This window comes from Hippocampus zosterae, chromosome 4 (assembly GCF_025434085.1).
Source record: "Hippocampus zosterae strain Florida chromosome 4, ASM2543408v3, whole genome shotgun sequence".
In the NCBI taxonomy this organism is placed as follows: domain Eukaryota; kingdom Metazoa; phylum Chordata; class Actinopteri; order Syngnathiformes; family Syngnathidae; genus Hippocampus; species Hippocampus zosterae.
Window position 1 is genome coordinate 21,219,689 of NC_067454.1, and position 13,530 is coordinate 21,233,218.

General features: G+C 47.9%; 1 protein-coding gene across 1 annotated transcript; it reads right to left on the reverse strand.

The window, feature by feature from the left end:
- Positions 1 to 3,539: 3,539 nt before the first annotated feature.
- fshb (follicle stimulating hormone subunit beta) lies at positions 3,540 to 6,039 on the reverse strand. The gene is made up of 3 exons (XM_052063383.1): positions 5,874 to 6,039; positions 5,091 to 5,274; positions 3,540 to 3,820 (listed from the first exon to the last, which is right to left on the reverse strand). The coding sequence occupies exons 1-3, from the start codon at positions 5,981 to 5,983 to the stop codon at positions 3,629 to 3,631; spliced, it is 486 nt and encodes a 161-aa protein (XP_051919343.1). The 5' UTR covers positions 5,984 to 6,039; the 3' UTR covers positions 3,540 to 3,628.
- Between the last annotated feature and the right edge of the window lie 7,491 nt (positions 6,040 to 13,530).

Below are 13,530 nucleotides of genomic sequence, written 5' to 3' on the forward strand. Positions count from 1 at the left end.
TAGATTAAATGAAGCGTGAATAGCAAGAACTTTAGCTTTAGCTCTGGCAGGCCACGTCTGCACAAATGTGTTTCTTTGCCAAGGACTGCTTCAAACAATTCATGAGTGGAAGAGCATGCGGAGGTTGTGCAAATTCAGGGCTTGGCTTTGGGTGAGCCACAACTTGATAGAGCCCACGGTGTCAAACAGTTGTGTTGACTTCAAAAAAATCAGAACATCAGGGTAAATACAATATGCTTTAGTACTGTATTAGGCTAGGCTACAGTCGCTCTGACTAAAATCTCTAGTTCCCAAAACCTGGATTCTCAGCAGTTGTTGCTGTTCGGAATAACTGAGCTACTCAGAAGGGAGTTGGGAATACATGGCTAGAAAATACTATTGGACATTCTCAAAGGATGTCTTTGTATATGTTAACAGTTATGCCAGGAAGTTGAACACCACATTCAGCAAATCAGGGTATGTATCAATCAAAGTCCGTGGAGATATGTCAAGTCTCAATAACATTTGGCAGATGATGCATTACAAGTGTCACGAACGGTGGAGGTGGAAGACCCCAAAAAGCAGGCAGGAGAGAGGAACAGGGTGAACTTGACAAATCAAAACACAGAGAAAGCTAAATAAATCCAGAATAAACAAAATCCTGAAAACAACTAGAAGTACAAACAAAAGCCCATGGCAGATGCAAAAACAAGGTGAAAATAAACATACAAAGAAAATAAAACCACAGTAAAGGCACAAACACTAACCAACAAAAGCAGTGACAATGGCAATGACTCGACACCGAGTGGTAGTGATGGGTCCAGCAACACCGATGCATTGACACATGCGCCGGGCTCACAGGGCAAACCACGTGTCGATGCATGTGCTGGCTCATTACGTCACGTGATTGACAGGTGAACTGCGTTGACACAGTCCAGGCTTCTAATTGACACACCGGCTGCGTTGACACAGTCCAGGCTGCTAATTGACACATCGACTGTGTTGACACAGTCCAGGCTGCTAATTGACACGTGAACTGCACCGGTGCAGTTTAGACTGCATCGGCTGCTTGGCACAGTACAGGCTGCGCCACTTAGTCCAGGGGGCGTCGACTCAGTGCAGAGGGCGTTGACGCAGCAAAAGCCCGCCACACAGTGTTTATAAGGAACACCTGCCGAAACAAGCCAGACCTCACTCACGCTCGCTTGTCGAAGCTCGTGTCAGTGCAGACTTCGTGTTCGTGCCTTGCCTTCCTTGCCGATTATGGAGCAGAGACGCAAATCATCCGCCGTGTGGGACCATTTTGATGTCCCGGAGAATAAGGTATTATTTATTTATTTATTTATTCAAATCGCCTTCTGTCGCCGAGAGCCACTCGCCGAGTGCCTCTCAGATTATTGACATGTGTTGTACCATTCTAATCCGAATACATTTCAAGGTAACTCTTAGTTACTTCTTATTCACATTTCATTACAGGTGAAATGTCGAATTTGCCGGGTCGAATTGTCATACACCAACAGAAGCACCTCCACCATGCTGAGGCATTATCGGGCCAAGCATGAGAATGAAGTTCGCGATACACCCGGTATTACGCCAGGTATACAAACGTTCACTCATCTTTTCACGGTTGCTATGTTGATGATTAATTGACAATCAGTAATTATTATTGGTTGACTCTCCACTCCATGTTTGACAATCAAGGTTCCAGGAAGCAGCTGTACTGGAAGGACCAACACACTTCTTTCCCAACCCTCTCCCACCTCGCAAAGGAGTTCCTTTGTACGCCAGCCACATCCGTCCCTTGTGAGCGTGTGTTCTCCACAGTAGGAGAAATCGCTTGTAAAAGACGCAACAGGCTGAAGTTTAAAACATTGGAGCATCTTATTTTTCTCAATAAAAATGTGAAATCAAAGCCCACAAGCATCCTCATTCAAATGATCTTCACATTATTTGAACACATTGAATGTTGCAAAATGAATGCATGGATGTGAATGATATTGTATACACTTCATCAAATCGATGAATGACCTTATGAAAATGTCTTGGAACAGTTGTAGATGCAAAACCGTGCTGGCAGCTACATAATAAAGAAAAATATCCCAAACCATAGGGATCCTCCCAAAACTAAGGATGTGCTGAATAAGAAATCCTTGTACACACTTTTATTACTTCCATATTTGACCTATTGTGTGGAAATATGGGGAAATGCCAGTAAAACACTGTTTTAAAACTACAATACAAAGCAATCAGAGCAATCACTGGCTCCAAATAGACGGAACCCACAAATCCACTGTTTATCAAATTAATGAAATCTCATGACCTGGTTGACTTCAAAATCGCCCAATTAATGTACAAAGCACACAATAACCTCCTTTGCCAAAACATCCAGAAGCTTTTTAAAATTCGAGAAAGTTGTCATAATTTAAGGGGTACTAACCTATACAGAAAAATCCAAAACACGAACAAACATCACGCAAAGGAGTGTATCTGTAATAGGTGTAAATCTGTGGAATGATTCTGAAACGGACCAGTAAAATGAGTAACTCTCTTGCTGAGATTAAAAATGAATTTGAGAGTAGTACAAGACAACTACACAAATCAGAATTAAGCTAATAAATTCGATACATCCATGAAATATAGCAATACATCAGGAATACATTGATGAGATTATTTAATATATTAATGAAATGTAGCATCCATTATGAATATGAGAAAATCGACATATACTTGTGCTCCAATGAGTATGTACTGTATATACAAACCTAAAGTTGTAAAAATGTATAAGTACAGCATACATAAGGGTAAAAGCATTTGTTGATATGTAGACTTTCTTTTCTATTTTGAAAAATGATCAATTCATATATAAGAAGGGGTAGGACTCTAGGGTTTTTTAACTTCTTTCTACTCCTTTGAACACATATTTGTGATGATGACTATTTTCTTTTCCTTTTTTTATATCTTACCTTTACTTTTTGCCAATTTATTACCGATTTGTATATTTTATATGTTCAATATACAAAAAAAATATCAGTCAGTAAAGTCTGTTGAGTGGGTTGGATGCAGGGATCTTGAAGGTCCAGCAGGTGGCAGTGGTCAGTGACACAGTATCAGCACAGTATCAACACAGTGTCAGTGTGTCGACACGCCTCATGAGGCCTCATGGACCCATCACTACCGAGTGGTCGGGCTGGGAGTCCTTTTAACAGAAAACCCACTAATGGCATGATGACCAACAGGTGTGCCGCTGTAGGAGGAGCCCTGCAGAGCCACCTGTTGGTCCCAAACAGATCAATCATGACAACAAGGCCTCAAAGTGAAGGAGTTCATTGCTTTGGAGTCGTTTCTGTGAGGCCATAATCTTCCTTGTGAAGACATTAAAGGTGGGAGATATTGCAACCAAAGACCCAGAAGGCCGCAACAGAAAATTCATGACTTAATTGTTTTCTGAAGTTCTTCAACTGATATCATAATTCCATACAAAGTCTAAATCAGATTTAGGTCAACTCCAAGTTAGTAACGTTTTTGTGATCAATTTGTGACACAATGCACCAAACCAGAAATTGATGTTTTATTTTATTTATTTTTGTCATAGTTGAATGCAGAAATATATACTTTTTTTTCCGGTACCAAGGTTTTTATTAGCGGGGCTTCAAAAACAGGTGTTATTGATACGAGCAGCGCAGTCTGTGTAGTCTTCATTACATGAAGTACACTTGCAGCTTGTGGCCACAGGGTAGCTGACCCCCACCGAACAACCTCTGATGTGTTTCACTTTGTAGGTCCAGTTCCCATTGCAGACATTCTGTTCGGTCTGGCGTGTAGCAGAGAGGTAGACTGGATCCTGCAAACAGAACAGTAGTCTGCAGTTGTTTGCGGTTAGACAATACTCCCCTACCGGAAAATTATAAAAGGTTGAAATTATAATAAAGGTCAATTAATTTAACTCTCCATCCATTCATTTTGTGTTATGCTCATCCTCAATAGGACTCGTTTGCGTGTACGTGTGCGTGTGTGAGAGAGAGCTGGAACCTAAACCAGTCGACTTTGGGCAAGAGGCTGGGTACACGGTAAACTGTTCGCCAGCCCATTTTAGGGCACATTTTTACGGATTAGTCTTAAATAAAGCGAACATGCATGTTTATGGTATGTGGGAGCAAGCTGGAGTACCCATTAAAAAAAAAAATCCCAACCAACATTGGGAGAACATGCAAGCTCCACCTCGGGAGGCCAGAGCTCGGTTTCAAAACCGCCGTCCTCAGAAGTGTGAGGCGGATATGCTAACCGTATCCTTAATTTGATTGATTTATCAAACATTATCATTTGACACCCCTGAATTACACTGTAACGCTCAAACTGTAAATGTAAACAAATATTTCCAATGTCAAATTTCACTGTTGTGTCATTCAATTAAACAACAGAGTCATTAATTTTCTGCTGTCCAAACATTTTCTGCCTGATTTCAAGATTAAGTGACACCTCTAGTGTAAAGAAAGAAGTTACACTGGTATAGATTGGGTTCAAAAGGACACGAAAGTAACGGTGCCACAAACACATGCATGCAGAGGCAGCACTATGCCACCTTTCATTTCGCACCCCCACGCATGCCCACTCCAGTGTTCCCCCATACTCTCCCTCCGTTAAACATCATTTTCACCTGTTTCACATGTACGTAGCTCACCAAAAATGGCCTGCGGCAATGCAAAAACGCTGTCCCTAAATAGAGTGGCTCACATTCAATAGAGGATTAAAGTAGATTGCTGGGAATTGTTGGATCCATTTTAAAAAATGCCGTTCGGAGCACAAGTGCACACAATCACACTGTGTCACTTCAAACTGTGACCCTGAATGGTTGCAGTGGTTTCGCTACTTACGCTCAGGCAGCAGACTCTGATTATGAGCTAGTAATTGAGCACTAAACTCACACAGTAACATCTGTTATAGAGGCCTTTGGAAGGGATCCTCCAAACTGCCGGACAGCTGTAGGAAACTGTGTGAATGTTAAAATGATTTCAACTTCTTTTCAATAACTGCCTGTACTTTAGTGACACTTCTCTAAAAGGAACAATCAAGCTCAGGCTTGACGGTCATGAACATTTTGAACTTTTCAGTACCTCATGGTAGCACTGTCCTGCACAGAAGGTGGTGTCGACGTATTCAGTTTTGTTACAGCTCTCCACGGGGATGGTGTAGACTTGCAGGGAGCAGCCTGAACTGCAAAGCTTACTGGCACCTGCCAGCGCCAGCACTGTTGTCATGACAACTAGCTGCATCCTTTGATGAGCGCAGCGCAGGCGTCTGCCGCAATAGGGAGCAGGCATAACATTAAATGAAGCCATGTCAGAAGATTTGAGTGATGGCAAGCAATTTTTGCTATCTGAAACAATAGAAAGAAATCCTTTCGTTCTGTTCATGTTGAATTAGATAATGTGTTTTCCCTCTGGAAGTGTCAAACAGCAAAAGTTATATTTGCTCTAAATTCAAAATCCTTTTTTTTTATGCTTCCTTGGCTTGTAGAAGGTTCAACCACAATTCCTGGCTCTTAATTGGCTCCCCACCGGGCCTTAGTTTAATCCTGAACTAACAGTAGATCTGAGAGGATCTGAAGAAAATAACGCTAGCATCTGTTGACGTTGGATGATGAAGTCAACCTTTGTCTTGCCGTCAGCATGAATTTCGACGCACTAGAATTTTAATTGCATGGATGCATGAAAGATTTCAAATTCATCGAGATGTCCAAAAACTCGTCGCATTTAATACAGACGCACTACTTCATCAATTACAGATCTGGCACACACATTTACGTTCAATTCTCAAAAATGTACACTATCCGTGCCCTATTAAGAGACCTAATCACATTTCATCACGACTTTCATCACATTTGCCCAAAGTCATACCTTTTTGAAGTGTCTTTTATGGCTTTGAACGTCCTCCAGATCTCTAAATGTCTAAAACGCCTATGGTCCTTTGGCTCTCCCCTCGCTCTTAAATAAGGCTGCGCTGACATTAAATTCTGTTAATCTTTAGCTTTAGCTCTGTGTTGTTTTTCCGCTTGTTTAGTCCAGGCATTGACACAGTAAATCCCCCTCTTTTTTCCCTCACCAGATCAGGTAAGGCCTTCCCTCCTGCGTTTCGCGTAGGAGTAGGGGATCGTATCACTTGTGGGTTTGGACCAGCCACAGAAAAATAAACTGTCACCTGCTCTCACAGAAAATGGAAAATCCAAACGAATTCGTCATCACAAACTCCCTGATCTATTATCCATCTTTTTTTCAACTAAAATCAACCCTTGACAAGCACGTTCCTTCCCACTCCAAGTTAGCAGAAGGTTTTATCTTTTATAATTAAATTGTGATCTATGTTCTTTTCCTCGAAGCATTGTGAGTGAGGTTGGAAAGCACGGCTGTGTGTAAATTATCGTGAGTTAAGGTACAAGCTATTCTTAGCAACTAAGCTATTTTACTATGAACACCAAAAAAAGTTACTTTAGATCCTCTCTAAAAGAAAAAATACATTTTAAAATCCTTTAATTGTCAAATCTTTGGCTATTCATGCGTCTTACTACCACTGCAATGCCGTTGTCTTTGACTAATGCGGAAAATGTGTATTAGGCCTACTTGGTTTTGGACAAAGTTTGTCTTTTGGTGCATTCATTAAGAGACGTAATGCTGCACCACAAACTGGTAAGTCTACAGACAGTCAAATATACAAGTAATGCTGTAAGTGCTGCAGACTTGGGGTGACTCTGTCTATCCTGCCAGCCTGTGAGGACTCAATGCATTCTGCTAAAATAACACCTAAATCACAAGGACCTTTATGGAGTGTCACTTATGTCCTCCTCGGAACTATTACTTTTAAAGACTCAAACAGAAGGCACCACAGCTTGAAAGCACTGTTCATAATTTGTGGTAATTACTCTTGAAATCAGTACATACTGTCACGTCGCATGCCCGCCAGCAGGTGGCGGGTTTTTTCCTCCGCCTGTTCTGCACACCTGTTCGTAATCTCGGACTGATTACCCTCCTATATGAAGTGACTCCGGCAGTCCTCTCACTGCCGGAGAATTCCTTACCGTGCCATTGCTCTCTCTCGCTATTTTCGTCGTTCGATAATTCTCGCTGCCCTTTTGCCTTACGGCCACTACCATCGTTTATTCGCGTTGCAACCAAATTGTTATTTGCTCTAGTTCTCCGATCTCTGTACTTCCTCGCTCTTTATTGTTTCGCGAGCATTTTCGGTTGTCTTCCTTATTTCCTGGTCCTTATTTGACCAGCGTTTTCTGTTACCGTTTTCCCTGTCGGGCTCTTTTTGTTCATTATTAAAACCCTTTTTGTTTCTTACAAGATCCTTTCGTGTCTGCCTTTTCCTGGGATCCACCTCGTTTTTTCTGTTGTGCACGAGGCGATTTCTCATCGCCTCGGGCTCAACGTGACAGAATTCTCCGGCCACCATGGATCCCGCAGACATCGAAAAGATATTGTCCGCTCTTTCCCGACAAGAGCAACAAATGAGTCAGCACAGCCAAGCCCTTATGGAACTCCGCGGCGCGGTCTCCATTCTGGCTCATCGGTTCGATGATTTCGAACCTCGCTTAGTTCGGGTGGAGGAACGGAGACCACCACCTTCCGGGCTTCGTCCTACCACCCCGGAGGCGCCCTCCTCATATCCCACTATGTCGAGGGAGCCCTCGCTTCCACATCCCCCTCGTTACGGGGGTGAGCACGGGCAGTGTGGACACTTCCTACACCAGTGCTCTCTCATATTTGACCAACAGCCGTCCGCCTACGCTACTGACGCCGCCAAGGTGGCTTATGTCATGAGTCTGTTAACCGGTCCGGCGGCGTCGTGGCCGATTGCGACCAGTGACGCTAAGCCGAATCTCCGTTCGTCATTCCCTGACTTCGTGGCAGCCTTCCGTCGGGTGTTCCACCATCCCGTGCGGGGCAGAGAGGCGGAGGGTCGGCTGCTCGCCCTTCATCAGGGAAGGCGGTCGGTCGCTGACTACTCCATTGAGTTCCGGATCCTGGCCGCACGGAGTGGATACGACGATCGGGCCCTGTGTGGACTGTTTCGCCGGGGTCTAAACTCACAACTCAAGGACGAGCTGGCGACCCGCGACCACAGCACCGACTTGGAGGAGCTGATCGACCTCTCCCTCCTCATGGACAATCGCCTGAGGGAGCGAGGCCGGGAGCGTGGAAGTGATCGGTATCCGTCTCGACGCTTCATGTACCGTGAGGAATATCGTGGGTTCGGTGAGCACTCCCGGGGCCGGGAGACAGCATCCACGGAGGAACCGATGCAGCTGGGCGGCAAGGACGGTGGTGCGGAGGAAGGAAGGCGCCGTCGCCGCGACCGTGCTACGACAGACGGCGCCCAACCACCCCCCCACGCCGCAACCAGCTATCCGGGATCGTCTTTCCACGCTCCCCCCGATTACTGTGAGTTACGACCTCGCGCGTCACCCCCCGAGCCTAGGCGAGTCGACAAGCGACCGGGACACCCCAACAGACTTGAGCTCGAGGGGGAGGTATTCGGTGGGTCCCGGTCAAGACGGGTTCGGGCCCTGGTTGATTCAGGAGCAGATGACTGTTTGATGGACACCAATCTCGCGTCCGAACTGGGTTGCTTCTTAGAGGAGTTGGTTGTAAAGAAGCGGGTGCGTGATCTTGATGGGCGTCTCCTGGCGGTAGTAACGCATCGAACGGAGCCGCTAAAGCTTCTACTATCCGGAAATCATATTGAGCATCGCCGTTTTTATGTGATGCGGTCCCGCAACGCTCCGATCGTCCTCGGATTACCCTGGCTTCAGACGCATAACCCCGTGATTTCGTGGGCGCGCCCAGCAATCGATAGCTGGAGCCAATATTGCTATCAGCACTGCTTACAATCAGCCGTCGGGAGGCACGAACGCGTCACGCCCCCCGAGGAGATCTGCCTTGACGGAGTGCCGGAGTGCTATCGGGATCTTAGGGAGGTATTTAGCGAGGATCGCGCGCGCTCCTTGCCCCCACACCGCCCCTACAATTGCGCTATAGACCTGCAGGCGGGCGCCCCGTTGCCGACCTCGCGGCTGTATCAGGTATCCCAACCCGAGCGTGAGGCGTTAACGGAATACATCAACAGCTCGCTCGCTGCAGGTCTCATCAGACCATCACGCTCACCGTTAGGGGCGGGTTTTTTCTTCGTGGGGAAGAAGGATAAGACCCTGCGACCCTGCGTGGACTATCGGGGATTGAACGAGATCACTATCAAAAATAAATACCCCTTACCCTTGATAGACTCCGCCTTCGCCCCACTGCAATCTGCCACGGTCTTCTCAAAACTAGACTTGCGTAGCGCTTACCATTTGGTTCGCATCCGAGAGGGCGACGAATGGAAAACCGCGTTTAAGACCCCCCTGGGCCATTTCGAATATTTAGTTATGCCTTTTGGTCTCACAAACGCCCCTGCCGTATTCCAGAATCTTATTAATGACGTGTTACGGGACATGATTAACCTCTTCTGTTTCGTTTATCTTGACGACATTTTGATTTTTTCCCGTTCACTACATGAGCACCGGCAACATGTTAGGCTGGTGCTACAACGTTTACTGGAGAACCGGCTCTTCGTCAAGGCAGAAAAGTGTGAGTTCCATGTCCCCGTCATCTCCTTCCTGGGGTTCATTATAGAACAGGGCAGGCTACGAGCGGACCCCATTAAGACGCGTGCGGTCACTAACTGGCCGGTTCCTACCAACCGCAAGGAACTGCAGCGCTTCTTGGGGTTCGCCAACTTCTATAGACGTTTTATCCGCGGATACAGCCAGATGGCGCTTCCCCTAACCCGCCTTACTTCGGTTAAGATCCCTTTTAAGTGGGACCCTACCGCGGATGCGGCGTTTGCTAACCTTAAGGCGGCGTTTACTAGTCCCCCTGTACTGCAACATCCTGACCCTGACTACCCTTTCATCGTAGAGGTGGACGCCTCGGATTCAGGGGTGGGTGCGGTGCTGTCCCAACGCTCTCCAGTCGACCAGAAGCTGCACCCCTGCGCCTTCTTCTCCCGTCGACTCAGTGCCGCCGAGTCCAACTACGACGTGGGCAACCGGGAACTGTTGGCTGTGGTGACCGCCTTACAGGAGTGGCGGCACTGGCTCGAGGGGGCAAAGGAGCCTTTTACCGTTTACACTGATCATAAAAACCTTGCTTATCTCCGCTCCGCCAAAAGACTAAACGCCCGTCAGGCCCGGTGGGCCCTCTTCCTCACGAGGTTCGACTTCGTCCTCACCTATTGCCCCGGGTCTAAGAACACTAAGCCTGACGCCCTTTCCCGGCTCCACGAACCTGCGGGGAGGGACCCTTCCCCGGAGACCATCCTCCCGACCCAGTGCATCGTGGGGGCCGTACAGTGGGAGGTTGAGCAGCGGATCCAGACAGCCCTGGAGGGGGTGCAGGTGCCGGCGGGGTGCCCAGCGGGGAGGCTGTTCGTACCTCCTGCCCTTTGATCGGAGGTCCTGCAGTGGGGACATGGATCCAAGGTGGCGTGTCATCCCGGGGTGAACCGGACTGTGCAACTCGTCGCCCAGCGTTTCTGGTGGCCGGAGCTCCGCCGCGACGTGACGGAGTTCATCAAGGCCTGCACCTCCTGCGCCTGCGGCAAGTCGTCCCATCAACCTCCGGCGGGACTGCTCCAGCCGTTGCCCATTCCTCCTCGCCCGTGGTCCCACATCGCCCTGGACTTCGTCACGGGCCTACCGCCTTCCCGGGGTCGGACGGTCGTGCTCACGATCGTGGACCGCTTCTCCAAGGCTGCTCACTTTGTGCCTTTGTCCAGGTTGCCGTCGGCGCTGGAGACCGCCAACCTCCTCATCAGACACGTCTTCCGTCTCCACGGCATTCCGGCGGACATTGTGTCGGATCGGGGGCCCCAGTTTGTGTCTCGCGTCTGGAAGCGGTTCTGCCGGTCCCTCGGAGCTACGGCCAGCCTGACCTCGGGATACCACCCCCAGTCCAATGGACAGGCTGAGCGCGCCAACCAGGATCTGGGGGCGGCCCTCCGCTGTGTGTGCCTCCACCGTCCCGCATCCTGGGTCGACCACTTACCCTGGGTGGAATATGCCCACAACACCCTCGTCTCCTCCGCCACAGGCAGATCGCCGTTCATGACGGCTTACGGGTACCAGCCACCGTTGTTTCCGTCCCAGGAGGGGCAGGTGGAGGTCCCTTCCGTACAGCACCACCTTAAGCGGGCCCATCACGTGTGGAAAGAGGCCCGGGCTGCGTTGTCCCGCACTGCGTCCCGGAACCGGCAGACCGCAGATCGTCGTCGGCGCCCGGCGCCCTCATATGTGGTGGGACAGAAGGTGTGGCTGGCAACGAGGGATCTTCGCCTGGCCGGCTCGTCTGCCAAACTGGGGCCCCGATTCACTGGCCCATTCGAGGTCGAGGCCGTCATCAGCCCCGTCGCGGTCAGGCTCCGGCTACCGGCCTCCATGAAAGTTCACCCCGTGTTCCACGTCTCCCTGCTCAAGCCTGTGTCTTCCAGGGCCTTGGCGCCTCCTCCCGCTCCGCCGCCGCCCCCGCGGGAGGTCGACGGTGACCCGGTGTACACGGTTCGTGCCATCCTGGACTCTCGGCGCAGGGGCAAGGGCTTCCAGTACCTGGTCGATTGGGAGGGCTACGGGCCGGAGGAGCGGCAATGGGTGCCTCGCTCCTGGATCCTTGACCCGTCCCTTCTGCGCGACTTCCACACTGCTCATCCGTCCAAACCGGGTAGTCCGCCGGGAGGCGTCCATTGAGGGGGGGGGTACTGTCACGTCGCGTGCCCGCCAGCAGGTGGCGGGTTTTTTCCTCCGCCTGTTCTGCACACCTGTTCGTAATCTCGGACTGATTACCCTCCTATATGAAGTGACTCCGGCAGTCCTCTCACTGCCGGAGAATTCCTTACCGTGCCATTGCTCTCTCTCGCTATTTTCGTCGTTCGATAATTCTCGCTGCCCTTTTGCCTTACGGCCACTACCATTGTTTATTCGCGTTGCGACCAAATTGTTATTTGCTCTAGTTCTCCGATCTCTGTACTTCCTCGCTCTTTATTGTTTCGCGAGCATTTTCGGTTGTCTTCCTTATTTCCTGGTCCTTATTTGACCAGCGTTTTCTGTTACCGTTTTCCCTGTCGGGCTCTTTTTGTTCATTATTAAAACCCTTTTTGTTTCTTACAAGATCCTTTCGTGTCTGCCTTTTCCTGGGATCCACCTCGTTTTTTCTGTTGTGCACGAGGCGATTTCTCATCGCCTCGGGCTCAACGTGACACATACAGTATGCACTATAGGGATGTGAATTGCGATCAACAAAAAAAATTATTCAGCTGCCATTTTCTTTCTTTCTCTCTTTTTCTTTCTTTTTTGTTTACTAATGATGACAGGAATATTAAGACTATCTATTCCTGACATTATGCAAACTCCACACATAAAGGTCTGAGCTAGCACTGTTGGTTTTCTCCTGGTGCTCCGTTTTCCTCCCACATTCCAAAAACATGCGTGGCACACTCTAAATTGCCCCGAGGTGTGAGTGTGAGCACAAACGGTTCGCTGTCTTTGTGTGCCCTGCAATCGGCTGGCAACCAGTTAAGGGTGCACCCTGCCTATCGCCCTAAGACTGCTGGGATGGGTTTCAGCACACACACGTGACCCCTGTGGGTGTAAATGATTCGGATGATGGATGGATGTATTTCATTCTGATTCCTTTATGCCATGGAACTGTGGCAAACATACATTTCACCTGCACCTGACGCCTAAACTGTTAAACTGTCATTTGTTGTCTCATGCTGTTTCGTAAATTAGCAGGAATGCATCTCACACAATTTCCGGTACAAAACTTTTGACATTGTGTATTCCATCTTATGAAGAGGAAACATCTTAACACACACACACACACACACACAAAACCATTAACATGTTATCTTGATGTTGGGTCGGATATAATTGATATGCATTGGATAATTCCTTTGACATTAAACACCAACATAAGAATTAATACTTGCAAAAGGTGTTCAGTTCACCAGAAATTAAAATGATAGAAGACTACGGATAATATCCACAGGGAATTATTAAGAGATGAGGGACAAAAATGTTCCAGTCATCCTAATGATTTAATGCTTCATAATTTGTGAGTTTTACAGTCTCAAATGAGCCTTGGGCTGCACTATTACATATGGTGAGACGATTACAACTTGAAGGCAGAGGGTTAAAGGTTTGAAAAATATGATGGAACAAAATTACAGAAATTTAGACTGATTGTTGGAGACATGATAGTCTCTCATGCTCCAAAGATCCACAATATGATAGGACTCATAATTCATATAACAACTAGAAATATGGTCGGATACGGCATTCCATATACTAACCTCCTCTGTCTATTCATCTGATTTATGAACATCCGTTGTTGCTAAGCCTTGACTGGCCTTTTTGCAGAGAAAAGATGAGGCCACAAAACAAAGGTGTATTCTATAAATACCTAACGTCTCGACAACCCGGAACCGCTAAAATCTAGGAAATATTTATTGGTGGAGACCTCA